The sequence below is a fragment of the Phaenicophaeus curvirostris genome, chromosome 16 (genome assembly GCF_032191515.1).
Source record: "Phaenicophaeus curvirostris isolate KB17595 chromosome 16, BPBGC_Pcur_1.0, whole genome shotgun sequence".
In the NCBI taxonomy this organism is placed as follows: domain Eukaryota; kingdom Metazoa; phylum Chordata; class Aves; order Cuculiformes; family Cuculidae; genus Phaenicophaeus; species Phaenicophaeus curvirostris.
The window spans coordinates 4664066-4691902 of record NC_091407.1 but is presented as its reverse complement, the minus strand read 5'-3'; the positions used below and the strand labels follow the sequence as shown (position 1 = coordinate 4691902).

The 27837-nt window shown below is 48.7% G+C and overlaps 1 protein-coding gene across 1 annotated transcript; it reads left to right on the top strand.

The window, feature by feature from the left end:
* The first annotated feature begins 2200 nt into the window (after positions 1-2200).
* Positions 2201-27142, top strand: MICALL2 (MICAL like 2). The gene is made up of 17 exons (XM_069870453.1): positions 2201-2364; positions 9221-9269; positions 12851-12992; positions 15402-15553; positions 16225-16346; positions 16729-17394; positions 17594-17766; positions 18624-18699; positions 19022-19137; positions 19648-19797; positions 22458-22513; positions 22822-22945; positions 23544-23634; positions 24013-24086; positions 24428-24542; positions 25491-25537; positions 25630-27142. The coding sequence occupies exons 1-17, from the start codon at positions 2222-2224 to the stop codon at positions 25725-25727; spliced, it is 2394 nt and encodes a 797-aa protein (XP_069726554.1). The 5' UTR covers positions 2201-2221; the 3' UTR covers positions 25728-27142.
* Positions 27143-27837: the final 695 nt, after the last annotated feature.

Here is a 27837-nt window from a genome sequence, read left to right as displayed (position 1 = left end):
GACAGATTGTCATGTTAAACAAATATATTTTTAAAATCTAAATATCATTCCCTGGGTCGTACCCCATCTGGGCCATTAAATCTGAAAGGGGTAAGTAACTACAGCTGCGTCAGAGCGGAGCTCAGAAGCTGATTTTCACTATTTGTACTACCAGCAATTGGCAACAACTCCTTTTCCAAACATCTTTTTCTTCTCCTCATTTTCCAGTGCTGCACTATGTAGATTGCCAGCACGGCAGGGGGATGCACACTGCTAAACAGTCTTTGGGATGTACAAAAAGCAACCCTGCAAATGCATTTCCTAAACCCATCACATCCTCTTTATTTTCACCAAGCCTTGTTACTTGATGACAGAGGATGGGAAGGGCTGCTCATCATTAGTCAGCTGGCTTTTGGTAAATTATGCAAATTTTATCAATCTAATGAAAAGCTGGTGTGGAAACAAAGCGAGACAGCTCAGCTTTCAGGGCCCCAGCGCTGCAAGTTTCCAACTTGCAAGAAAGCAAGTGTCTCTTTCAAGAAAGGGGATAAACCCCCAACTTTGAGTTAATCCAGCATTTCTTTTGATTGGTCCCTAGGTAATGTGATTAATTTTGAGTATAGATGTTCATGCTTTCCTTCACAGAGCACCCCCAGTATTCTGGAGCAGGCTCATTGTGCTGCTTTTCCTCCATGCCACACCATTTTTGTTATGGTTGTGCAGCAACATATGCTAAGGCCTTATTACAAGGGATTCCTATAAATGGCATAAAGGATTAATAATGTATTTATAACACAACTTTGTTTTAGTATAAAGTGATCTATAAATTTGTAATAAATGTTTTATAATGTTTTTGTAGCCTGTTATAAATGATAAATGGGAGACTATAGATGCCACATCAAATATTCATGCTGCATTGTGTGCATTATTATGCTGTTACTGTTCAGGAAACCATTAATAATAAAGTGAATGGAGATGTAAAAGTTGCTGACATGCCCAGCAAGCCATTTATAATGAAACGTATAATCCTTACCATAAAGTAAATACATTGGCCAGTGATTGTTGATGAAACAGAAGCATACTGAATTATTTGTGAGGTATTTATATATTAATGTATATTATCCATATCATGTCATAGAAATGCCATTAATATATTATATTATATGTATTATTAATTATTTTTACCTAATTTATAAGCAAGTCCTAAAGTGTTACCTTGTCTCTTGGGCAGTTTTGTCAGCCGCTGGAGATCTGGTGAGTTACTTCATATGATGTGTGTGCCATGGGGCTGCCCTGGACCTGTTGATGACGATGGGGCTGCCCTGGACCTGTTGATGATGGTGGGGCTCCCCTGGACTTGGCGACGATGGGGCTGCCTTGGCCTTGGCAATGACAGTGCTGCCCTGGACTTGGTGGTAATGGGGCTGCCCTAGACTGGTTAATGGTGGGGATGCCCTAGATTTGTTGATGATGGGGATGCCCTGGACTTGATGATGAAGGGGCTGCCCTGGACTGGTTGATGATGATGGGGCTGCCCTGGACTGGTTGATGATGAAGGAGCTGCCCTGGACTTGGTGATGACAGGGCTGCCTTGGCCTTGGCAATGACGGGGCTGCCCTGGACTTGATGATGGGGCTGCCCTGGACTGATTAATGGTGCGGATGCCCTAGACTTGTTGCTGGGGCTGCCCTGGACCCTGCTGATGCTGGGGCTGCCCTGGGCCCCCTGATGCTGGGGCTGCCCTGGACTTGACGATGATGGCAGGGCTGTCCTGGACTTGCTGAAGATGAAGGGGCTGCCCTGGACTTGCTGATGACAGGGCTGCCTTGGCGATGATGGTGCTGCCCTGGACCCCAATGATGCTGGGGCTGCCCTGGACCCCAATGATGCTGGGGCTGCCCTGGGCCCCCTGATGCTGGGGCTGCCCTGGACCCCGCTGCTGCTGGGGCTGCCCTGGACCCCAATGATGCTGGGGCTGCCCTGGGCCCCCTGATGCTGGGGCTGCCCTGGACCCCAATGATGCTGGGGCTGCCCTGGACCCCGCTGAGGCTGGGGCTGCCCTGGACCCCATTGATGCTGGGGGCTGCCCTGGACCCCAATGAAGCTGGGGGCTGCCCTGGACCGGCTGCTGCTGCTCCCCGGGCTGCCCCGGCCCCGCGGCCCGTCCCTGCGGTGGGAGGAGCGCCCGCCGCCCCTCGCCCGCCCCTCTCGGCGCCGAGCGGGGCCCCGCGGAGCCGCCGCGATGTCGGCCATCCAGAACCTGCAGCTGTGGTGCCGGCAGCAGTGCGAGGGCTACCGCGATGTCAGCATCACCAACATGACCACCTCCTTCCGCGACGGGCTCGCCTTCTGCGCCATCCTGCACCGCCACCGCCCCGACCTCATGTGAGTGACCGCGGCTCTGCCCTCGCCGCTCACGGCAGTTTTCCCCCCCCTCACGTTTTTCCTTCCCCCCCTCACGTTTTCCCTTCTCCCCCTCACGCTTTCCCTTTTCCCCCTCACGCTTTTCCTTTTCCCCCCTCACGCTTTCCCTTCTCCCCCCTCACGCTTTCCCTTCTCCCCCCTCACGCTTTCCCTTCTCCCCCCTCACGCTTTCCCTTTTCCCCCTCACGCTTTTCCTTTTCCCCCCTCACGTTTTTCCTTTTCCCCCTCACGTTTTTCCTTTTCCCCCTCACGTTTTTCCTTTTCCCCCTCACGTTTTTCCTTTTCCCCCTCACGTTTTTCCTTTTCCCCCCTCACGCTTTCCCTTCTCCCCCCTCACGCTTTCCCTTCTCCCCCCTCACGCTTTCCCTTCTCCCCCCTCACGCTTTCCCTTCTCCCCCCTCACGCTTTCCCTTCTCCCCCCTCACGCTTTCCCTTCTCCCCCCTCACGCTTTCCCTTTTCCCCCTCACGCTTTTCCTTTTCCCCCCTCACGTTTTTCCTTTTCCCCCTCACGTTTTTCCTTTTCCCCCTCACGTTTTTCCTTTTCCCCCTCACGTTTTTCCTTTTCCCCCTCACGTTTTTCCTTTTCCCCCTCACGTTTTTCCTTTTCCCCCTCACGTTTTTCCTTTTCCCCCTCACGTTTTTCCTTTTCCCCCTCACGTTTTTCCTTTTCCCCCTCACGTTTTTCCTTTTCCCCCTCACGTTTTTCCTTTTCCCCCTCACGCTTTTCCTCTTCCCCCCCCACGCTTTTCCTCTTCCCCCCCATGCTTTTCCTCTTCCCCCCCCACGCTTTTCCTCTTCCCCCCCCACGCTTTTCCTCTTCCCCCCCCACGCTTTTCCTCTTCCCCCCCCACGCTTTTCCTCTTCCCCCCCTCACGCTTTTCCTCTTCCCCCCCTCACTTTTTTCCTTCCCCCTCCTCATGCTTTCCCTTTTCCTCCCTTTCTCCTATCAGTGGCTGAATCACAATTGTTTTACACGTATCCTTTCCACTGCAAGACAAGTTCAGGCAGTAATTTCTGGGGACTCGTTTCCTTCTTTGCTGTTGGTGTTTGCTCAGGCTGCGCTTTCCTCGCTGCGCAGCTCAGAGTCCGGAGGCGAGGGCTATTTAAACAACATACAATGGAAGGGCAGGGCCCAGCAGCCACTGGATTCCCACACATCACTCATTTTTCCTTGGAGAGCTCTGTCTGTGGGAGGCAAAAGGCTTTCAATGCCTTGCTGGTGCCCCTGTGGGTTTTGACTTATCTGGGAGGGTGGATCGCTGTGAAGGGAGACGTAGATCCTGCTTCCAAGTTGATTTTTCTTTTTTAAACTTCTGTCTCTTTGGCCTTTGAGGTGTGGGGATTGAGGAGGGAGGTCAAGGCAAGGGAGTAGCACAAAGATTGCCCTAGAGCATTGCTTTAAGCATTAAGTCTCTCCCAGTCAGGTGTATGCAGCTGGTAGAGGACCCGGCTGGGTTTTCTGTACTTCAGTTTTCTTCCTGTTCCTTGAATTCTGCCCTTTAACTCGTGTTCCCAGGGCAGCTTGCTGCTTGGGTTTTTGTGTGGAAACTTCTCTTGCAGGTGTTCCACTTCTGATCAAATCCCAAGGAGATCAACTCTCCCTCTCTTGCCTATGTTGTCTTGAAGCTTGGAAGAGGCAGGAGCAGGCTTGAGCAGTGGGAGGTTAGTGTGGGAGCTTCAGGCACACTTTATCTGCAGTCCCCAGTGCTTGGGCAGTCACCATGGTGCTGCTTGTTGCTGTGTGTGGCTTCCTGACTTGCTGTCACGTCCATATGACTCTAGATATTCCCTTTCCTTCCTTTGATTCACAGTCCCAAAGATAGAAAACACCAGGGCAGAAAGGTTGATGTGGCCAGGAGGTGTTTGTAAAGGGACCATGATCGCTTCCTGGCTGACTCTGCAGCTGGCCCATCCACAGCATGGGTGTACACAGGGGCTTGGTGGCTCGAGAGCTGGAATAATCCTGTTTACCAGTTTAGTGGGTTGTTCATAATCCCTGAACTGTGCCTTAAGGGTTATGGATAGACGTATCTTAGATAGATTCTCCTGTGCTGAAGAGGGAAAAAGTTCCTTGTGGCATGTCTCTGTTCCCATTCATTTTCTTTTGTGATGGAAATTCTGCCTGGCTTTATTCATGACCTTACAGAAGCTTTTTCTGACTTGGACCAGCTCAGCAAAGACTGCCTGAAGGTTAGAGTAAGAGAAGATTTTATCAGTGACCTGCCTCGCCGGTGACAGTGAAATAATACAGAAAAGCACCAGGTGTATCCTTGAGCTGAGCAAAGTCCTGCTGGAAGGAAATTATGCTTTCATGTGATTGGTGGCCAGGTGTCATGTGCCAGATCCTGGGGCTGGATACTCGTGCAAATTCTCCATGTCTCTGTAAAAGCTTCTCTGAGTGTTGGTGGTGCAGGAGCCTTCAGCAGAGAAGCGCGGCTTGGGTGCACGTGTCGCTGTGACTCCTGCTTCCCAGAGGTTTGAAGTGGTTTATCCTGAGCTTCTCCCCTGGCTTCTAGCGAAGGTCCTAGTTGAAGATTAAAAGCATCATATTGAAAATAAAACTTGAAAAGTTACATGGTTCAGTAACAGCATTAAGAGTTTTGCAACAGTGTGTTTTCCATTTTGGTTTACATAAATGACATTCTTGGGCTGAGTGCAGGGGATTTCTCATTGCAGGAGTGTGAGACATTCCCAGAAAAACTTCAAGCAGTTACAAAACATGGTCATAATCATTTGTGGTGTGTGTGCCTCAGAGGATGGGCTGGTAAGGGTCTCTCTTCCCTTCCTGTTTCCTTGCTGGAAAACATATGGAAAATATGATAACTTCTCTCAAACTTGGCTGATGTTGGTTTGTATGTTATTGGTGAACAGAGCAGGCTGTGTAAAATTAGAAATGCGTTTCCCACTCACTTCCCACTCACCCAAGGATGCTCTAGGGGAGTGGAGATACGTGGTGAGTTACCATGGAAATTCATTTCTCTGTTGCCCCAGCTCAAGAGTGCTTCATAGCCAGCCCCAGCCAGGCACACAGGCAGGTCACAGTCCACTTTATGGGATTATTGTGGAACCCCGAGTCTCCTCTTGTCAGAGGGATGTGAAGCCTCATGGCAGCATGGTGGGAAGCTGAGGTCGGCAGCTGCTGCCTGTGGTGGTGGTGGTGGCTGTGGAAGCTCCGGCCATGAGTTTAGTGGCTGTGGCCTGATAAATGAATTGGGAGAAGCAGAGGAGCTGTTGCACACTTGCTCAGATATTAATGCCAGATGTCAAGGAAAGGTTTTGATTAAACTCCTTTTCTTTGTCCGGGATGTTGCTCTTTCCCAGACCGTGGGCTGGTCTTCAGCTCCGTGTTCTGGGAATAGACTGGTTGTGAAATCCTCCTTGGGAGCTGAGCAGCAGTGGGTGCTCATTCCTCCAGCAGTGTTTCCTGGGCCTCTGTCAGCTCAGCGGGGCAGGACGAAGCGGACAGTTGCCAGTATGGACAGGGAGTGCCCTGCTATGCTGAGGACGGGTTGCCTGCTGTTTCCATCTCTTTAGCAAAAGGCTGAGATGAAGCAGAGCTCGGCCTCCACAGGGCTGTGGTTTGCATGACGGGCATAGGGAGGATGATTCTGGGGTCAAGGGTCTCATCTGTTGTTAGTTGCCCCCAGCAGAACACTGCAGCTCACCAGCCAGACTAGAGCAGTGTGGAGCAGGCATTACAGACAAGAGAATGAGGTATTGGGGATATCTTCCAGCTGGGATTTCCAGCCTGTCCCCTCTCCCCAGGTTTTTTGCACATCCAGAAAGACCTTAGCTGAAAGATCCTGCTCCTGGGAGAGCACACTGGATTTGAACCTTCTTTTCAAGGAATGTGAGCAGGCAAATGTTGTTTCACTCTTTTTCAGAGATCCTTTTGACTGAACATATCTTATCTATAAAGAAAATAGTACAACAGTGCTGAGAGGCAGAAGCTTTTTGAGGCCATCGTGGATTTGGGACTTTGTTTGCTCATTGTGTTCCGAGGTAAAGTTTCCAGCTGAGTTAGTGCTTCCAGCAGCAGCAGAGATTCCTCCTACAGCAGCACATCTGCTTGCAAAGGACTGTGGAGTGCTTTGCGAGCACTGGGTCTGTGCAGCTGGAGCAGTGGGTGGTCACGGAGATTTGTGGTCATGAGGAATGTTTGACCAATTTTTGCTAAGAGAAGGATTTTTTTGGGAGCCAAAAACTTCACTTCTATTCCTGTGCTAGTGAACTCCGCTCTGATTTGTTTTCAGTGCTGGAGGCCCTCTCTTGGGTCAGATTTATATTTCACACCTCTTCCAATTAATTCAGTTGCGTGTGTTTTCTCAGTGGAGAACTCCTACTCCTCCATTTGTATTATCTTTGCTTCCTTAGGATTACATTGATCCAGAGAGCTTTGATATTCCAAGATAGCAGATGCACCAGCAAGATCAATTTCCAAAAGAAATATTACACGTAAGCAGTTCACCTGACTAACCAGGGAAGTTGTCATGCTGAGAGGGCAGGAGGCTCATGAAATGACCAGGTAACCTGGTTGTTTGCACTCTCCGTCGGGGAATGGAAGGGGATTTCAGACATTTGCCATTAGATATTTGGATTTTTAGGTCTCTGTTACGTGCCACACTGTCTGAAGCTGCACGCACACTACCACAACAAACAGTGTTCAGTGAGAGAGCAAAATGCACTGACTGACGATAAGTAGATAAATCTAGTATATTATGTCTTACATGTCAGAATGACTGAGGAAGCTAAAGCCCCCTTTTGCTCTTGCAGATGTTTTCCTTTGTTCAGGTTGTCCCTGCGACAGAGACTTCATTTGTGAGCAGAACCGGGAGTGAGGACAGAGAGCTGCAGTCATCTCCTTCAGCTGGCACTTTAAAAAAGCTGATTTTTGTGCCTTACGTAAAACAGGATGATTGTAGCTATTGTTTTACTGAATTTTTTTTTGGGTTGTGGTTATTTTCGTTCTTTTTAATCCATTGTCTCAGGGAAGGGAAATCTCTAGGAGGGAGCACTGCTTGGAGAAAACCTTTGCAAGTTCCTTTATTTTGTACAGGAAAGAGTGTATGATTTAGGGGTGGGATATGCCTTGTCTTTATGTGCTTCCTGGGAGAGTTTGACCTTTGGGTCTTAACTGTTGTTCATTCTGTCCGTATTCCATATGGCAATACCAGATGTGGGAAGCAGAAAGGAGGCATAGGCTGCAGCAGGATGGACAAACATCTTTGAAGGAGCCTCTCTTATTTATAATGTAATGCTCTACTTTCTGTACCTGGCTTGCTCCTTACTGTTACGAGTCATGGAAGAAGTTCCCCCACTGTGATACAGATCATATGTTTGTCTCATGAATAGGTCGTTGCCAGCCAGCTTTGCCCTGGTTTTCACACAGTTATCCTGGCTGCTTTCAGAGGGAAGGGACTGGCTAACAAGGGTAGGTCCACGTTGGCTATAGAGGTGCTATGTACAAAAATGCAAAGTTTTTGCTGTAGCCTGTTGTGTTTATCAGCGAGAATTTTCTCTTTGATAGCAGCCTTTTGCTTAGCTCTGTGCCAGCAGGTACAAGGACTGTAAAGTGAAACTGGGTTATCAGAAAGGGGTTGACCCTGCCTGCTGGCCTGGGCAGAAGGACGCAGTGTTGGAGAGCAGGGCTCCCAGCCAACAGTCAGGTTTGTATTCCCCGTTTAGCAAATGACAGCCAGTTTAAAATAAAGCTGGTGGTGAATGTTTCCTAAGGAAGGGACGTGCTCTGCTCTGGGTGAGAAAGCATGCCGTGTTGTAGCTCTACTTGCAATAGCACAGACTCACTCTCCCTCATGCTTGCGTGTTCTGCCAGGTCCCAGTTTCTGAGTTCCCAGCACAGTGTAGAGAGAGGTGGCATCTGAATTGAACAAGAGAGTGGGAGAGCAAATCTGCAGGGAGGGAAAGAGGGAGGTAATGTCCTGGGTTAGCAGAAAGGAAGAAGGATTGTTGACTTTGGCTTGTAACTGCAAGCAGTAATCATCTCTTCCGTTTCAGTTATTGGTTATGATTACGAATCAAAGGTGTCAGCCCTAGGGAAAGGGGAATACGATTTCTACGGGCAACATTAGTTTTGTCAGCCGCAGTATTGTGTTGTGGGCAGAGATATTTCCTAGACAGATATCTGGTGCTGGTTTTGTAGAGCTATGCCAGAAGAGAAAAGAGAATTTGAAACCAGAATTTGTGCGCTGGTGGGATCACTGGAGAAGTATGAGATGCCTGCAGTGTCTGAGGTATCCACACCTGCTTGGAGCTGAGATCTCTCTGTGTGAAGGCAACTTGCAAGATAGGAGACAAGCATGGTTGTGGCTGTTTGGACAGTACTTCCAGGGAGAAAATGCTGCACTTCTCCCTGACAGGCATTGATGTGTCTCTCGGAGGTGGGAGAGGGAGGAGCAAGGCTAAAAACCCACTTCATGAGTTTCTTCTGGCTTTCTCAGTAAAACCTGTGAATCTGTGTGGGATGTTTTGGCTTCAGCGCATCCCGTCCGTGGGAGGCTGCGGGAGTCAGCCCTGCGAAGGTAGATGTGCCAAAAATGTGTTGTGCTTCCTGCAGGCAGATGGATGTGCCTGCTGGGTCTTCTGCATGTCTCTGTCCTGGGAACTAGAGCACTTGTGTGACTGTCTCGGAGCGGGTCTGCCGTGCTGCTCCCTCTGAAGCATCTCTGAGAGGCAGGGTTGGAAGAGGCGCTCTGTTCTCCAAACCAGTGCAGCTGAGAGGGGTTTGAGAAGCTGGAAATGAAGCAGCTTGTTCTACATCACCAACATGAAGATATTTCTCTTCTTTCTCCATTTCAGAAACTTCAACTCCCTCAGTAAAGAAAACGTGTATGAGAACAACAAGTTGGTAAGTGACTCTGTTTGTTTTACTTTTGGTCTTGTCTATGACCTGGTGCTTTACTTGTGTGTCTTAGCAGCCGTGCAAGACGCAGTGTGCTGAGTGTGCTGTATTCAATTCCTTTGCCTTATTCGAAACACATCCAGTCTTCTGATTTGAATGGCAATGTCTAGGCTTGCTTGGCTGCTTGAAAGCACTCTCAGACTGCTCACAGTTCTTTACTGGCTGCACAGCGATGCCTGTGTCTAATGTGTCCTGTGGCTCCAGGAAGTTAGTCAGAGGTCATGGAGGTCAAGACATTGGTATGGATGAGGGATGGAGCAGGAGCTGGGAGGCAGCTGGTGTGAGAGATGGAGTGCATGAAGTCTTCCTTGACTTCAGCTTGTTCCCAGTGCAGGCGATGAAGGCTGCTTCAATGTGGAGATGTCATAAAACCTCATCCTGCCTGGACACCTCTCTCCAGGATGGGGTTTGAATTTCTCTTGTTCTCTCCGTGAAAAAAGCAGAAGTTGGGCAGACCAGCCCAGCGGCCTCCTGCACGGGATCTGAGCATGAATTTAGTGTTCCAATGAAGGATTTTTTTTTTTTCTGCCTCACAAAGAGAGAGGCAGTGGATTAAAATGCTTCTCTTCCTTTGGCATCATTCCACGCAGCTTCATGGCTGCTTGGCAGGAGCTCGGGATGTGAACGAACCACAGCAGCTTGCTCTTGTCCAGGCCAGAGGAATGACATTCTCTGACACGGTGATCCCACTGAGGTGGTCCTTACCTCCAGGAGAGCTAAACTCACTTCCCCACGCTCCTCAGCTTCTGCTTCCCTTTGGCCCCAGCTGTGTTCATGGTGCCTGTAGGGGACCCCTCTCTCCTTATGTTGGCATTGCAGTATGTGAGCAGTTATTCACAGCCTCTGGGATTCAGCCCACCTTGTTCCTCTCCTCTAGGCGAGATTCAGAAATGAGTGGTTTTGCCCTTGGGGTTTAGTATTTGGCAGGCATCGGCGCCTCTTCACCATGGACAGTCGTCCTGGCCAGAGTGCTGAGTGTTGCTCTGTCTCCAGCTGGGCTGGTAGTGTCCGCTCTGCTGGCGACTTTGTTTTTCTCTGGGAAATGAGCTGTATGACCTGCCTCCACTGCTCTTATTAATGAAAAGCTTCTTTGTGCCTCTCAAAAAGAGTTGCTCCCATCCTTTGTCACAGCCTGTGTTCCTTACCCTTTCCTTCCCTCCTTCCATTTCTTAGTTTATGCCTTTTATTTTGCTCTTTCTTCCTTTTACCATCTGCTGTAGGATGACTTGTTTGTGTTGCATGTTCACTGCTGGTATCCTGCTGCCTTGGCTCTGCTAGGAGTGAGTTTGATCCCTCCATCTCCCTCTGAGCTCCTGGGCTGGCCTCCCCCATGGACTGCTCTGTAGGAGCTCCTGCACTTTCTTCCTTTGGCTGCCCTTGGAATATGAGTGGGTCTGATTTCTCCCAGCTCTGTTCCTCAGCTATTGTTCAGACCTTCCTTGATGCCTCACTATTCAATGACTTCTTTTCAGGGGCTGCGTTATTCAACTAAAAAAATCTCATCCATGCTGCAATTTGCTGTATAAGGTCTTCTGCCAAAAAAGAATGTGTCACTTCTCAAGTGCCAAGAAAACCAACCCTAAACCCTAGGAAAATTTCAGTCAGTGGCATTTTTTTTTTCCTGAAGATTTTGAAAATACATGAAGAGGAGAAAGGTTTCTAGAGGCTTTGGATGCAGTTCTTTCAGTGCTAAGGGATGTTGTCATGGTATAGCAGGTACAGCAGTGGCCTGTGTCAGAGCAAAGCTGTGCCTGGCTGGCTCTGATGGCCTCAAGCGTATTGCTGGCTCCTCAATGGATGTGCGAGCAGCGGCACTTACCTCCTTTGTAAAGCAGTTGGAGCTACACTGATCAAAAACGTTATGCAGAAATGATGTGTTGCTTCTTTAAAGGCTAGACTGGGCAGGCAGGTAGAAAGGAGCAACTGGGCCATGTTACAGGGTGAACTTGTTGGATTTTCAGGCAACAGCAGTTCCCAGAAACGCGAGGATGATGTAGGCGCAGGGGACACTACTTCCTAATGCTGCTCTCTGCACTCACCACCTGGTTCTGGGCAAACCAACCCAGTGCATAACACACCCTCCCCTCTGCGGTCCAGGCAGCCCCTTGCACTTGTTCTGTGCCTGTTGCACTTGTCTCAGATAGCACCGTCTGGCAGGAGGTGGCATGGCCTGCGTTCCCGCTAGACTGCACACTGGGAATGCCCAGCAAGAAAACTCCACTGGTCAGACCAGTTGTGCAGCCAGAATGCAATGGGGAACACTCCAAAGAATATATTAAGTACCAGGTTATGAGACAGGAGAGTGCCAGGCTGGGCTGGCAGCTGGGGTGACACAGCCAGAGGAAAGTAGCTGAAAGTGGGCTTAATGTCAGCTCAGTTACATTTTTACTGGGATACCCAATGGAAAAAATGGTAATCATTTTGCTAAAAAATAATGGCTGTTTGTTTCTTCTAAGCAGTAATTGCTGGCTTGTACACCCACACTGTTGTGTGTCTGTGCCAGAGGTCAGATGTGGAAGGCTTTAATATGTTAAAGTCTTTCTTTAACACTTTCACTGTGGGGTTTCACAGTAGCCTTCCTGTGCCTTCACTTCTGCAAGTGCTGTTTTCCATGGCTGTGAAGGCATTTCAAACGGGGTGCTCCAAAAGACAGGGGAAAAGGAAGAAAGAGGGCTGGAGAAAGTCCCTAGTAAAAGCCCTGCACTGAGCTGAGCAAGGGCAAAGTTGCTTTATGGATGTTGCAATTTTTTGTCCTCGAGTAAAGGCTGTTCAGAGGCAAAAGAAAATAGCTTTTCCCTCCTTTATCTGACTTTGATCCTGCAGTTTCAAAGCAGAGGACACCACAAGGAGGAATATTTGCCCCAAATACATGTTAGGCAATATGAAAAAGGTTAAACTGGAAGGGAGATAGGTATCAGGAATTGTTCTGCTGTATTCCTTTTTTCTCCCTCTCTGGTCTGGGAGAGAGAACCTCCCTCCTGCAGCTCGAGATTTCGCCTTTTTCAGATGTGGGAAAGCAGGCAGTAGGCGGGAAGCATTAACATTTGCATAGCACTCAGAGATAGAAAGCTGCCTGCAAACACCTACCAGTGCACCGTTAATTGGGGAGTGCTCCAGGTTGGGCTGGAAGCCTGGAAACGAGTCTGCCAGCCTGAACTGACACAGCCCCTTCTGCCAGGCATCGCTCTCTGCAGCTGTGCATATCCAGATAGAGGCAGGCTTGAGGAAGAGCAGGGGAAGCCCAGGTGAGTTCCTGTCCAGTGAGCTACAGCCAGCTTGCCAGGCCAGATTTTTGGCTCCCTGCCTGAATTTCTCAACACAGTGGCTGGAAGCCATGACTCCATTCGTTGGTTCCTTTAGCGGCTGTACGATGTAGGAGTTAAACTTGGGCAACTGTTCCCCAGTAGAATTATTATTCAAGTGGGACTGTTTGTAGTGGAGTTTCATATTTCTTATGAGGAGCAGTTTTGCTGCCAGGGCTGGACAAGAACCCTTTTTTTTTTTGTCTTCCTTCCTTCCTTATCTAGGCATTTCGAGTGGCGGAGGAGGAGCTGGGGATCCCAGCCTTGCTGGATGCAGAGGATATGGTTGCTCTGAGGGTACCAGACAGGCTGAGCATCCTCACCTATGTTTCCCAGTATTATAACTACTTCCATGGACGGTCTCCTAGTAAGTATCCTATTATCTGGAGGGATGGGAAGGATTGGGGCTTAATTTTGTGCTTTCCCTTGCCTCCTAACAAGCTTGGAAAAGCAAAATAGACTGCCCAGAGGCCTTTTGGTACCAGGACTGTTTCAATGGAGGATCTGAACTCTTCACACACTGGCCTACAGTAGCACCAATGCTGTTGGAAAGGCACAGGGCTGTGTCTTGTCCTAGAACTAATGTCTTAAAATTTAACATACAACTAAAATTTTGTATCATTCAGCTAGATGGGAATAGTGAAGGTTCCCCTCTGTGGTTCTCCACTAATCTTTCCATTTTGGAGCACCTCCATCCCTGTTCCAGTCCTTCCCTCACTTGGAGGGCTGGTGAGAACACAGAGCCTAACAAGACTGAGCTTGTCTGTGAGGCTGTGCCAGTGGAACAGCATCCATGGCAGGGCTTGTATGGTACAGCAGGACTGATAGAAGGAAGTAGAAGAAAATGACCCCATAACTGGCATAATAGCAACAGCAATTCTTTCAAACATAAAACAGGCCACAGAGCTGCCAAGGCATTATGTTCACGTAGTGGAGAGTTTATCTGGGCTCACAAGAGCATTACTGTAGGCTTGGTTTATATTTGGCTGTAAGCTCATAGAAAATGAAATAATACGATAAACCAATTTCACAGGTTCCTCCAGAGGAAACTTTAGAAAGTGGGACATGAATGACTTAGCTGGTTAAGGTGAATCTAGATGGAGAAGACAGATATGTATGGAAAATGTCCTACATATTGGAAAGAAAGCACAATTCAGTCAGAGAGCTGCCTTTAATGTCTAAACTCTTCCCCTTCTCCACCTCTTAACACATACAAGCATGCTTTTCTCTCCCTCCACAACCTCTTCTCTCTCCCCTCTTCATGCTTTATTTCTTGTTTTAAAGCCATTGTGATTGAAGTCAAACAAATTCCATCATGTTTGTGCCAAGTGGTGGGAATCTGGGTCAATCTGGGGTCTTTACCTCCTCCCCCACAGCATCTTGCCTGCCACGTCATCAAGCACAGCGCATTTTTATACTCTCTAGTGTCCCACAAAATGCTCTGGTTGCATTCCTGTTGCTGGGGTGAATGTGCATGTCTGAAAGTGAGCCCAGGCGGGAACGTGCCCTCTGACACCAAGCAGAGTCCTAATACCACAGTCGTGCCCTTTGAATGGGCTCCAGCAGGACCATGAAATAAGCAGGAAGCAGAATGCCAGAGAGGGCGAGTGGCAAATATTATTGAGGTCAGACATTTATAGAACAGTAGAGCTGAAGCCACCTATCTTTGTGTTGGGATTTGGGAACTTGATAAATGACACAAGTGGGAAGTGAGGGGGCAGCCTGGGTCTAAACCATTTACTGGGTTGGCTGTCGCCAGTCTAGCGGTCACTGTGGTAAAAGCCCTGGCTGCTGGGAACTGTGCTTCTTCTCTGCTCCCTGCACCCTGCCCAGACTCCCTCTGTATTTACAGAAAAGGGTATAATCTCTTTTCGGATGGGTGGTCATTTATTTGGTTGCTCTTCAAATGAATCTGTGGCTCAACTATCCCACAAGGAACACAAAGACATCTCATTCAGAATAGAGAGTGGCACAAAAATAACATCCCTGTGAAACAGATGAGGAGTCTAGTCTATAAAAATTGTGCCTGAAGACTTATTTCTCAGGGAAGCGTCCCTGCACTTACTATGGCACGAAGGATCATTCCTTGCTTGGCTGAAGTGTGTTGAGGATTCTCTTTTCTCCATTTGTTGTGAATTTAGAGGGTTTCTTTTTCATTTGCAAAGGCACAAGGAAGAGGCATTTGCCAGATTCTTATGGCAAGTCTTGTTGGTTTCTGCATCAGCACCACCATGACACCTCCAAGTCTCTGTTTTTGTTGAATTACCCATTTTCAGTAGCCATTTCTGCATTCAACAAGCCTGTTTGCTCCATGAGAGTCCCAGCTGGGATGTGTGTTGGATGCCCACGGCAGTGAAGGTTCAGGGTGTGTGAGAGGTCTGGAGCACAGCAACTTGAACAAAGCAAACCTTCTGTGCTTCAGTTCCTCAGCTGTAGTACCCAGCAGCAGTGCCTGTTTCAGTGGTGATAAATTCCAGCCACACTGTGAGCTGGGTACAAACTCAAGGACTTGTTCACACCATTGATGGATGATGTTTTATGTTTTTTCATTCCCTGACGCAGAATTCCCTGATAAGAAAAAAATCAGCAATTTCAGCAATTTGTTGCCTCTTACCCCTCACTCCATGACAGAACTGCTTGTGCAGGAAGCCTGTGTTTCCTTGTACGGTTTGCATGTTATCTGTCAGGCACCTCTGGATCTTCTTATGTTATGACTCTTCACCCCAAGGGGTTTCCTGATGTTACCTTAAAATCTTCCCTTCTTTCTTTCTTCTAGTTGGAGGCATGGCTGGAATCAAGCGTCCTTCCTCTGAACCTCAGGAGCAGCCTCTTGGGAAGAAAGCTGTTGCAGAGCTTCCTAAGCCAGTGCCTCCAAAAGTGCCTCCTGCCCACCCACCAGCCAGAGCTAAGCCAAAAGAAACCTCCCCAGTAAGAAATGGGTTTTGGGGTGTTCTTCATACCTTAAATCTGTTGAGGGAACTAGGAAGTATTATGCTGGTTCAAGGCTCCTAGTGGTAAGGAGTTAATCTCCTCGTTATGGGGAATGTAATCCAGAGGTATGGTTACTGCACAGATTCAGGCAGGGAGTCATTGGGAAGCCATCAGCTAGCTGGGATTCATCTGGTGGTGAATAAGGTGTGAGGGTCTTAGGACGTGGCTGAGCTGTCCCTAGATCTTGGGGGTGGCGATATTTAACAGAATGTATTATTTTTGCAAGAAAACATTGATTGAATTCTTGGAAATGGTTTCAAAGCAGAGTAGGGACAAAAACGCATGGAAGAAGGCAAGTTCCTCTCTCACCAGAGTAAAGGACCTTTCCCAGCTAATTCAAACCAGAGACATTTGCACTCTAGTTTCCCACAGCCAGACAAAACACCCTGGTCTTCTGGCTTTGTGGGAATAAGTACCCCTTACCCTGTCCTGCCAAAGGCTCTTCCACTTTGTATCAACTGTGGGTTAATAGAAGCAGAGGTTTTCTGTATATCACATCTCTGTCCTAGCCAAGCTGCTGTGCATGTCGAATTCTCACCTACTTTGGAGATTTGTAGCTGTACGCAGCGTCACAGTGCTGCCTGCTCACCCACTGCATTTCCTCACAGGAAGGGATCCTGGCAGAGAGCGGGAACATCCCTAGCAGCAGCTGTGGGATCTGCGGGGGCCACGTGCACCTGGTGCAGCGCTACATGGTTGATGGGAAGCTCTATCACAGGAACTGCTTCAGGTACAGCTCTTCAAAGTTGTGGGAGCAGGCCTGTGGGTCGCAGGGCGGCAGCCTGGTTCCTTTGGGACTAGAGGGAGAGCCACGCAAGATGTTAGAGGACATTTTCATCAGAGCAGGGGCAGCCTGGGCCTGTTCTTGACGTATGCATATGGAAAAATCTATGCACAGATCTGTTTGCATCCACACCTTTCCTACTTCAGTCTGTGCTATCAGCAGCTCCTGGTTTGCTGCCTGAGGAATGTGCACGCTGCTCACTGCCCATGTGGTACCTTCACCCTCCCTGTGCTGGCAGTGGAATTGTGCCTGTACTCAGATGTGTCTTGAGGGCCTCCCAGTGGAGGAGTGCTCTGGAGGATGTTTTCTGAGACTTTCTTATCCACAGATGCAGACAGTGTTGGAATGTGCTTCTTCCTGGAAACTACAAAGCTGGGCCTGAGCCCGGTACGTTCATCTGTACCAGCCACCAGCAGCCAGATAACATCCAGATCTCTGGTCTCCGCAGCACTGGGAACAAACCTGAGAGCGCCCCAGCCCCTACCACTGCCAGGGCATTCCAAAAAGCAGCAGAACCCAAGAAACCAGAGCAGGTGTTGAAGAAACCCAGCCAGGAAGGACTTGCTAATTCAACCAAGCCATCTGTTTCATCTTCTGGAAGCTGTGGTTTCAAAAGTGTAAATACTCCATGGTCCTCTTCAACTGTAAATAAATCCGATGACTGCAAAGGTATCCCGTTGGGAAATAAAACAGATCGCTGCGGAGGTACCACCTCAGGGCCTCTTTGGACAACCTCCACGACAAAAATGCAGCAAGCCCGAGAAAATTTTTTTCAGTCATTAGAGTCCTCTAGCAATAAAACCTGTGATACTAAAACCCCTTCTTCTCATGGCTCTGGTAAAACTGCCTCTGCCAGAACAACTGCTGAGGTCAGACCAGTCAATGCTGAGAAGGATCAGGCACGTCACTGTATTATACAGGCTCTGGCTGGATCAAACACCTCTCCAAGCAGGACAGGAGGACTAAATTCCACTGGGTCCTCGGCGTCCAGCAGGTAAGTACTATTTCTCCTTCCCTTTTTACACCCAAAATGATCCTTGGGATAACTCAGAGAAGTCCTTGCATATTTCTTCCCTTTTCCCGGACTGCATTTGTGACTGAGATTTAACGACTTGTAGAGGGACTGATCCAAGTCTTTGGAACAGAGGCCAATAAGGATGTCTGTCCTTTCAAAAGGTTGTTCTTTTTTGCAGTGGCAAGTTTTCTCCCACCAGTTCTCAGTGGCAGAGTCAAGCTCCAAAAGCACAGTCCAACAAAACAGAGTACAGAGCACTAAACCAGAAGATTACAGACCCTGTGCCCAAGAGCCAGGCTGCCAGCAAATCTGTTGACTCTGTGCACAAGCCAGAGTCAAAAGGCATGAAAGGTGAGGATGACCGATTCACACACAGCTCTGCCTGGACACAGCATGCCAACTTCATGTCTTTCACTTGGACCACCACAATGGATGCATCAGTGACTCTACTTTCTGTCCATACCACCACATGAGGGTTTTATGAGTTGTGGGGCTCAGCACACCTTCATTTGTCCCTGTGCAATTGCTACTTCTAGCTTGGCAAGTTCTCTGAGGATCTCTAGGTATTTGGGATTGTACTAGATGTCAGATTTTGGGGTCACGGTGGATTTCAGAGGCTTAAGTAGACTTTCCCAGATGGAAGACCTTGCCAGAACTTCACAATGCTTTCATGAATGTAATTGGGACTCACTCAGCCTCCTTGTCTGTTTTGAACCGAGTCTCCACCATGGTGGCTGAGCAGTGGGCCAAGGGATCATGTTCTGGTGGTACCCAGTGTCCCAACTGCTTCCAGTCGGCTTGTCTTTTTTTTTGGGCCAGAAGCAGTACCTGTCTGCAGGTTTCTGTGAGCTTGTGGGTTTTCTGTCTGTCCTCCTTCCTGCCCCATGCTTTGGTCTCCGAGATTTGAGCTCTTTGTGTTATATTACTGTGGAACATGCCTGTTCATTTACACTGCAGCTGTATTTCTGTAGATGTGTAGGTTTAAAAGCATTTTAGCTGAAAGGGACAAAATGTCATTAAGGTTATTTACCAGCATTTTATGTGAATCTGTCAGTGTTAAACATGTCGAACTGGTGCTAGTTTGCTGCAGTAACATCATAGTATCTAACCCAGTGCATGGCTTATCTCCCAAGATCCTCCTGACCCTCAAATCTGGCTTGTTTCTTTTTATTAGATCTGATCTTATCTTGCTATGTCCCTTTCTTTAGGAAGCACAGATGCTGGTGAAGAAAAGTCTGAGAGCCCAGCAGAGTGGAGATCTCGGTTGAAGCCTGTAGCCAACAAGTGAGTGTCTTGGAGCCGGTGGGTCTCCATGACAGGTGAATGGGGATGTCCATGTCTGCGGCTGTGTTTGTTGTTTGTGCACACAGGTCTGTGTGCACATAGGAGGGAAGAGCTTCTGTGTTTTAATGCTTTTGTTTTCATCAATTTGATGGAAGAGGCAAAGGTTTTCATTTCTGGGGAGGGAAAGCATATTTCAAATGCTGGACTCATTAGAAAGATGTGACCACCCCAGACAGAGGTCCAGCCCAGAACGTCCAGAACTCTTGCTGTGGGCCATTCTGCAAGAGGGGAGGTTTCCTACCTTTGTCTTTCTTCTTTGCAGAGACCAAGGTGGCTCTAAGAAACCTACTGATAACTTCCAGGTGGGAACAGGGAGCCCAGCACAAAAGGAGACAAAGCCAAGTGCATTAGTTGTCCCATCAGCAAAGCAGGACTCTGGTATGAAGGATATAAGCTTTGCCTTCATTTTGCTGGTCAGGAAATGGATGGGCATTAGTGCTGCAAGGCACATGTGAGGAATGTGTTGTGGAGATTGTGCCTTGCTTTCAGAGATTTTTGCTCTCTGCACCTGCTTTGGCCTCGTGGTACCATTATTTGGAGAACCATCCTTCCCCAAGGAGAGGATCTCAGTCTTCACAGAGTACCCTTCTTCTGCAAGACAGCTAGCAAGATTTTGTTTGCTATCTCTTGCATAAATGCGTAATGGTGATAAATCTTGGTGATGATTCCCAACCATTTATTCTTTTCTACCCTTCTCTCATACTCCATCCTTGTAATCGGTGATTTCTTCCTATTTCCTTTGGTCTTGCACCCCTTGCTATCATCAAGAGAGGAGAACTAGGACTGTAAATGAAGGTGGCTAGTGGTGAGTGACAGAGATGCTGGGCATTTTATGAGATGAGGGTTGAAATTTCTTACCCTAAACGTTGTCTGTGCTTTTTAATGCAGCTTCATCTGGTGGATTCATGAAGAAGAAGTTGATCCCCAGCTCAGAGCTTATCAGGAGCTGTCAGATTTCAAAGCAAGCCTGGGAAGATCCTGTGGGCTCTGCCAAGAAGGAAGAAGATGGCAATCAGTTGAAGAAAAGCACGGCTACATGTAAGATCTCTTCTGCCTGCTTAAAGGCACTTTCTCCTCTACACTGTCAAGGAACAGCCTGAGTGATCAGCATGGGAGATCTGTCCCCAAGTTTTCTGTGGCTAAGCCTGTGGCTGTTGTCTTAGGGAAAAAATCTGTGTCATTAATTTTTATTAGCTAGCTTGGCCTAAGTAGGAACCAGCCAAGCCAGCAAATTCAATGGGAAGAGAAGAAAGTAGAATAGGGATTTGTCAAGGTCACTGCCCTGTCATTCTTTAGACTCAAATCTATGAAGAGGACCACCTCCTAATCTGGGAAACTGGGATCTAGTTGATGGCTGTTCCTCTCCATCTGAGTGGCTTTGGGAAACGAAAGGAATGCAGAGAACTGTCAGCCAGAAGCTCCAGCTGGCAGGATCCATGGTAGCAGCAGCCAAATCTGCTGCTTCTTGGACTTTCAAAGATGTCCTGACCAGTTCTGACCAGTTTGTCCCTACCTTTAATCCAGTTTCTTACTCCAGTATGTTCAATGACAGCTGTACTGTATACCACTCCTCCTTTGCGCAGCTGTCCTTACTCCTGCATGTCCTGCCACAATGTAAATGAGTTTTCTTGGAACTAACCTGATGTTAGCTGCTGTCCTGTTTGCTCAACTTGTTTGTGCTTCCCTTTCTTTACCCCATCTGGCTTGGTCTTATCTGTTTGGACTAGAAGGTCCTCAGCCCTGATGCTGATGGGATGGGTCCTGATGGCTTGGTGGCCTCGTGCTTTAGTATTTGTTAGCTGATTGCTGCATTGTCTTTAGCCTTCATGTCTGACAGCTACAGAGCAACCTCCAGTTATATTGTCTGTGTTAAAAGTTTAGCATACGTTCACTGCCATCATTTTCCCCAAAACTTTCCATCTCACAAGGTTCAGCATTACAACTTTCCCAGGAAGCAAGCTGTTAAGATAAGGGAGGCTGGTTTTATATCCATCTTTCTAAAGCTTAATGATTGCTGTCGGGGAGTGCCCACTATGGACAATTTTCCCAGCAGTCTAACCTCCATTTTTCATGTGTGTGCAAGTCTGCCATCTGAAAGGCACTTGGCAGCTTGTGGGTTAAGGACAGACTGGTTGCTCCTCTGTATAGGTCTTCACCTCAGCACTCGGAGAGATGCTGTGAAGTCACCCACCATTTCTGCCCTTAATCCTGAGTGTGGTGAGCATTTCTGTAGATCATTCGTTTTCTTCAGTGTGGGTCGTGTTTTCTGTTGTCAACTGTCCTGCTTCAAGTTTGCAGGCAATCAGCCAACCCATCCTGTGACTGTCAAGACAGATCTTGAGGATGTCAGGGGTTATCAGACTGTGAGCTGATCAGGAGAGTTTACTGGCTGTTCCCCTCCAGTGACCTTGGTCTTTCCATGGTCAGTGGTGCTGCTTTCTGCCTTGGTTGGAGGTGCTGCAGAGATCACTCAGAAAAGCCTGGAGGTGCAGGGCTGAGCTGGGAGAGGGAGGTATTACTTGGGCAGTGGCAACAGGCTGTCCAAGGCAGGCCACATCCTTCTTGGAGGAACTTTTAAGAGAAATGCGAGTTGCAGGTATGTACAGGGCAGCAAACCAGCTGCATCCAGAGGGAAGAATAAGCTAATGAAGGCCAGCAGTGAAGGGATGACACAGTTGCTTGCCACATTCAGCATCTTCTCTTTTTGCACTCTTCCTAGAAAAGGCAGAAGAGAAGGCACTGGACAATTGGAGAGCTGTCCTTGAGCTCTCCCTTGAGGCAGCACCATTAACAGAGACTCTCAGGAGCAACCCCCTTGTCTGTGTGTCCTGTCTTTCTCCTTGTGTGTGCTGAGCCTGCCCTGCTGCTGCCTTTTTTACAGCCCTGCTCTTACTAGAGTTTTCCTTCCTCTCACATCATCCGTGTACGCCTCTGTTCTGTCTCTGTGGTAATTATCCATCCCAGCCCCTTGGGTATCCGAGTACCTCACACACTTCTGTAGTTATCCTTGCAGCACAGTTGGGCAGAGGAATCAGAGGCACAGTGGAACAAACACACATTGCTTAAGGATTGATTTTAATAGGTATCCAGGGCCTAAATAATGCTGTGTAGTAGGGCCGGAGGGACTTCTCACCTAGGAAGTGTTTTGTGGAAGGAATTGAACCTTAGTTTCCTGAGACCTATGCTAAGGTCCCCTGGACCATCTTTGTTTCATCAGTATTTACTGATACTTCTTTGTACAAGAGCACTAGAGGGACATTTTAAAGTATATTTCGGTGTTTCCTGTGACAGTAACCTGGTATTTCTGTTTTGTACTTCAGAAGCTTAGTAAGGGGTGACTTATGCTATAATAAATTCCTTTGAGTTTTAAAAGATAATGGCTGAAGACAGAAGCTAATATTCTTGGGTGCAAGCTCCCAAGTCATGCCTGGGTTAGGTGAGTGCCTGTACCCTGGGGATGCAAGCAGCACCCTGTGACTGCAGGGTATCTGAATGTCCAGCAGCAAGGAGTAGATCAGGCTGTGCTGACTCCTGCAGACACAGCTCTCACCTTAGTCAGGTGTGCCGATACCTGTGTGTTGTCAATGCCCTCTGGGTGACAGGGACCTGTTGTGTTTGCTGATGGTGTAGACACTGACCCACAGCACAAAAATATTTAAAGTTTGTTGTGGCATTTCTCTTTTTCCCCCTCTTTTTAGTTAAACCCACTGTTCCGAAAAGCATCCAGAGCCCTGAAGCAATGTCCCCAACTAAGGTATGGCTTGAAACCAGGTGTAACGGGTACAAGCTGGGGTTGCTGTTTATCCTGCTGGAGTGCTTGCTTAGAAATATCTGGGGTTGTCTTATTGGGAGGGTTTATTTGAATTCCCAGGGAAGAGGTGAAAGGCTCTGGGACAGAGATGAGATTGAGAGACTGCCAGTTATCTCCCCTGCAGGGGAACAGTAGAGGCTGAAATAAGACGGAGCACAACAAAGATCTGGTAGACATAGTCTCATCCAACAAAGGAGGGGGAGTGTTTGTGGATTGACAAGTTGTCTTTGGTCCTACATTTGTTTTCCTAGCTGCACCCAGACTACCTCCCTGAGGAGGAAATCCAGAAGAAGGTGTGTGACATAGAGAAGCAGCTGGATGAGCTGGAATTGAAAGGAGTGGACCTGGAGAAGCAGCTGCGTGGCTGCGAGGGAGGTAAAGGAGGCAAAAGGCCAGCTTTGTTATGATGGGGAGGTGTGAGGCTCATGTTATACCCCTGAGCATTCTTGGCTCTGTTTCTAGGAGCTCATGCTACATGTGAGAACCAGTTTGCCAAAGTTACCTGGTATAGCAAGATAAAGCCTTGGGAATTTTGAACTCTCTGTGGCTGTTTCCTAATCGATTGTTTCAGCAAGATCTTGTGTTTATTTGGCTGAAGACCAGTGAGTTTTGGGAATGGAAGGCTGCCATTAGTCTGGCTTTTGGATCCTATGCCAGTCTGTACATGGTGACTGGCTCCAGTTACGCAGGGCTAAGTGAGTTCATTCAGAATGGTAGAGTTGAGGCAGCCATATGGAAGACGATCTGGGTGCCCTGTGGCAGAGTATCTGTATGCAGCTTCCTTGAATATGCAGGGAGTGATCTGCATCCTTTCCTTTGTACCCATGAGTACTAAAGATGAGATGTTTTCACTTGAGGTTGCCTGTGACTCATACATGTTATCCTAGGCTCTACCTCAAGATTTTGTGTCTAAGCCAGAGAGACTGAACTGATGCAGTTTCTGGAGGAGTCTTGACCTTTGTCTTCTTTGCAGATGAGTCTGAGGATGCCCTCATGGTGGATTGGTTCAAATTGATCCATGAGAAACAGCTGCTACTCAGACAGGAATCAGAACTGATGTACAAGTAAGTACAACCAGAAATTCACCCATCTGCTTATGCATTTCACCTGTGAGTGATAAACTGGGAAGAACAGGGAACATGGCAGCCCAAAAAATAATATGCCAGTTGGTGGGATGAGGGAGGGCTTGAGGATGTCTCTAGAACTGCCGGCATCCTGAGGTATGAGCTGATGGGCCTTTGAGCAATGATGAGAACCCAGGGTCTGTGATGAGTTTGTGGGGAGAGAAACCTTACAAATATGATGGAGGAAGATTTCCCTCGAGCCACCTGTATGCAGGTGGGTCAGCAATGAGAGGTCATCACAGAGATGATTTAGCAGAATATGAGAAAGGTCCAGCCCTGGGACATGGAAGGGCTCACCCCTTCTGTGATCCCTGCCAGGATGAAACAGCAGAGGCTGGAGGAGCAGCAGTGGAACATTGAGACAGAGCTGCGACGCCTTATGAGCAAGCCAGGTAAGGACCAGCTGCACCAGTCCTGCTGAACCCTGGTAGTATGGAGCGCTCTGCTCTGTTTGTCATCCCTGGGCTGTCCTTCAGACCTGGATGACACCGCCAGGGACTGCAGTTTCTCTGTGAGGTGTCTCCTGACTGTGCTGTCAAGCTGTCAGTTGCAGACTCCCTGTAACATCCAACCCACCTGTGCTTTCTGAGGGGATATAAGATGTGCTCCTGAGCACGAGGATAATAAAATCCTGGCCTGTGAGAGGGAATTGCTGGAGCAGGGTGGAGGCGGGAGCTACAGTGGGGAGGTACTTGCCTGTGGCTGTGAGGTGGGCTTCCCTTGTCTTGTGCAGAGGAACTGAAGACACCCAGAGAGAAGGAGCGAGAGAAGGAGCTGTTGCAGTCATACCTAAACACTGTCAATGATCGGAATAGCATTGTGGAGTGCCTGGATGAGGACAGACTCAGGTGAGGGCCCTCAGATGGTGGGAGATAAGCCAACACCAGGGATATTTCCATTGTATTTCTACTGCCCAGGCTGTAGGGGTAGATAAATGACTGCAATCCAGACTTTTGCTCCGTGAGAGGTAGGTGGTGACCTGTCACCAACCATCTTGTCCTAAATGCTGCTCCATTGCTTCCTTGGCAGCTGTTAGAATTGAGATCAGGACTGCAGCCATGTTCAGTGCTCTCTCAAATGTGAAAATGTAGAGGGCACGGGGAAGAGAGGGAGAGGCTGGAGATGTGTAGGTCGGTTGCAGCGTGGGAGCTGCAGGAGGATGCTGGGTACTTGAAGCCAGGAATGCATTCATCTGCTGCAACAAGTGAAAGAACAACTGTAGCTGAGAATTGGATCATCCCCAAGTTCAAAGGAAGACTGTTCTGTCAAGTAGCTGGGTTTGTGCCTCCTGTTGCTGAGAACAGCCTCCATTTCTTGACCCTGGGGCACCTGTTCCAGCTCAAGGATTCTAGTAATGCCCAGGCTTCTGGCTTTGGCCTTGCCTAGGCCTGAGGAGGTAGCAGTGAGTTTGTCCCTGATTACCTCACCTCAGCAGCACCCCAGGCTACTGATGTCAACCTTTATTCATCTTCTTGGGTGTGGTGGTGTCTCACAAATCAGTGATCTCTGCTGATTCATAGACCAGTTGGGTAAGGGCCTCCCTGCTACAGTACTGGGCTGCCACAGTCTGGAAGTCTCCGCACAGGCCCTTGCTTTCAAGGCAACCAGATACAATTTGCTAATGTCTAGGAGCCTTCTACCTGCTGGGTTTTTTCCTCCTGCACTCTGAGAAAAGTGTACTATGGAGGTCAATCGTTTCTGGCTGGGAGACTAAGAGTCTTTGCATGCGTTTTGATGTCTACCACCTTGTCATGAAACACAGCGAAGTGTTCTAAAGCCATTCTCTTCCACCACAGAGAGCAAGAGGAGGACCAGATGTTGGCAGACATGATCCAGAGGTTGGGTAAGCGCCCTTTCTGCTCTTTATGGAGCAGCACTGGGTGGCACTGGGGCTGTGTGTCTCAACCTACTCTGTGTCTGCTCTGTCTCCTGCAGATGGATCTCTTGAGAGCCAGGAGACAGAGAAGAAGAAGAACAAGTTCCGCTTGTCCAAAATATGGAAGCAGAAAAATAAGAGTAAAGCACAGGAGTGACGTTCCCCTGCCCAGTGGTCCAGAGAGGGATGTCATAGGGGTATTCCTTGCTCACTGCTGCTTTCCTGAAGTCATGCAGGACTGTGATGAGGCTTCTCTGCTCTCTGACAGAGACTGCAGGTTTGTGGACCAAAGGGACAGTGTGAATCCCCTCTGGCCTTGGCCCAAGGACCCTTTTCCCAGAAGACTGACTTTTAAGACTGTTTTCCTTCTTTGGATCTAGCTTGAGCTGGCTTCAGCTCAGGAGGGCAGAGCTCAATTTGCCAATCCATTGCCTGGGTCCTTACAGTCCTGAATGCAGGAGCATGGCACTGCATGGCCCCACGGTGGTCTGCTCATGCCAGTGGGAGCTGTACCAAGGACACTGCACTGGTCTGCAAAAAGGCAGCTCTCCGTGCCTTCTTCTCTGTGTTTGCTGGGGCTCTTTGGCCATCATCGAAGACAGACGGGGAGTTGCTGTGGGGCACAAGAGATCAAGGGCCTCCCCTTTATTATGCCAGTGCAAACGGGAGCTGCAGACACGACAGAGCGGAACCACCTCTGTATATATGGGATGTCCTAGACCTAGAGGGGTTTCAGGAATAGAGCTGCTTCCAGACCTCCTTTTGTAAGGTGCTGTAGTTTCTCAAAGCCACGAGGGGTTGCTTACTGCTTCATTCCCTCTGTGGGGGAGATTTGTACTTTCTTATTTCTTTGACTGCATTTGCCTGATGAAAATGAATAGGTCTTCTATTAACAACCTGTTGCTAGCTGGGAGCGGAAGGGAATTAATGGAATAGCCTCACTCATGAGTCTTTTGCATGGGACCAACATTCCCGAGGCTCCTTTTGTGGACAGCCAGCGCCCTCAAGGGGTGCTGCAGTTCACCTTAGTGGGACCAGGAGAGTGCAAGCAGGTCCTGGGCTGTTGGAAGTGAGTTTTTTTACTCTCCCTCAGTCCAGAGTGACTGCAGCCAGACATCTGCCACGGATGGCAGCATCGTCTCTTCCCAGTCAACCTGGGGAACAGGAATGGAGGCAGACAGGGAAAGATCAGAATAAGTCATGATGCCTCTAGCGCTGGGGGGTGTGAGCTTTACTGTGCTTCACTCCACTCTCCACACCAGGTACTTTGAGTTTACTCTGGGTCTTGTTCTATAGCAGGGCCTGGGATTTTGCAGGGAGGAGGTTTGCTGCCCACTGTGCCCGCTGGCAAGGCAGAGGCGATGCGTCCCTTACCCACGAGGTGGCAGTGGGACTCTCTGTCCCAGGCAGCCTGCCCTGGGCACCACAGGGTGTGCTTGGTGAGATATCAAGTGCCCGAGGGACTTTCTGGTGCCCACAGCGTGTGCCGTGTGTGCACGTGTGATGGGTCACCCTCTTCCTGCATATGCTTTTGTCCAATAAAGAAGTGCTGGTGCAAATCTCAGGATCCCAGCATGAGTACTATGTGAAGTGTACTATGTATGGGCCGTCCTGGTTGCTGTGAGTGCTGACAATCACTCTCTGGAGCTGTGAGTGGAAGCAGGAGCTTAGCACGGAGAGGATCCTATGTCCAAGAGCTTCCAGACCGGCTCTGAGAACAGTAGCGCCAGGGAGTTACTCAGCGATTTAGTTTGTGACGAACTCCTCCCAGCTCTTCAGATAAGTTCATTTTCCCCCTTGCTGCTTTAATATCACACGTCCCCAAGCCTTGTGCATTCCCAGCCAAGCCAGCAGTCTGGGGGAGAAGATGAGAGGTGGAGCTTGCTCTGCCACAGTAGTGCTGTGACACTGCTGAGCTGACTAGGTGAGCCATGATTTCAACAGGTAGAACATTGATGGTAGCACTGTCACCACACTCTGCTCAGTGTTAGCCTCTGCTCCCCCAGAGGAGAAAATGAGCTACTTTTGGGGGACATTTTTGCATTTCCACCACTCTCCTAATCCAAGGCTTGAAATGAGCTGTAGACAAACTAAGCCATTGGCTAAAGTGGAGAAAGGGAAGGGCTTTTTTCCAGCTGGCTGCTTTTAGCTGAGCCAATTCCCCTGCCTGACCCCTGTTTGCTCTCCCTGCACGAGCATCTTTGCTCGCCCTGTGGAAGTGCTCCAGGAGCAATGCAGGAGGACTTGGCCTTGGGACTGAGCAGGGT

Coding starts and splice junctions, on each gene's coding strand:
- MICALL2 (XM_069870453.1), top strand. CDS start 2,222: ATGTCGGCCATCCAGAACCTGCAGCTGTGGTGCCGGCAGCAGTGCGAG. Junction 2,365..9,220: donor CGCCACCGCCCCGACCTCAT/GTGAGTGACCGC, acceptor TCTCCATTTCAG/AAACTTCAACTCCCTCAGTA. Junction 9,270..12,850: donor TGTATGAGAACAACAAGTTG/GTAAGTGACTCT, acceptor TTCCTTATCTAG/GCATTTCGAGTGGCGGAGGA.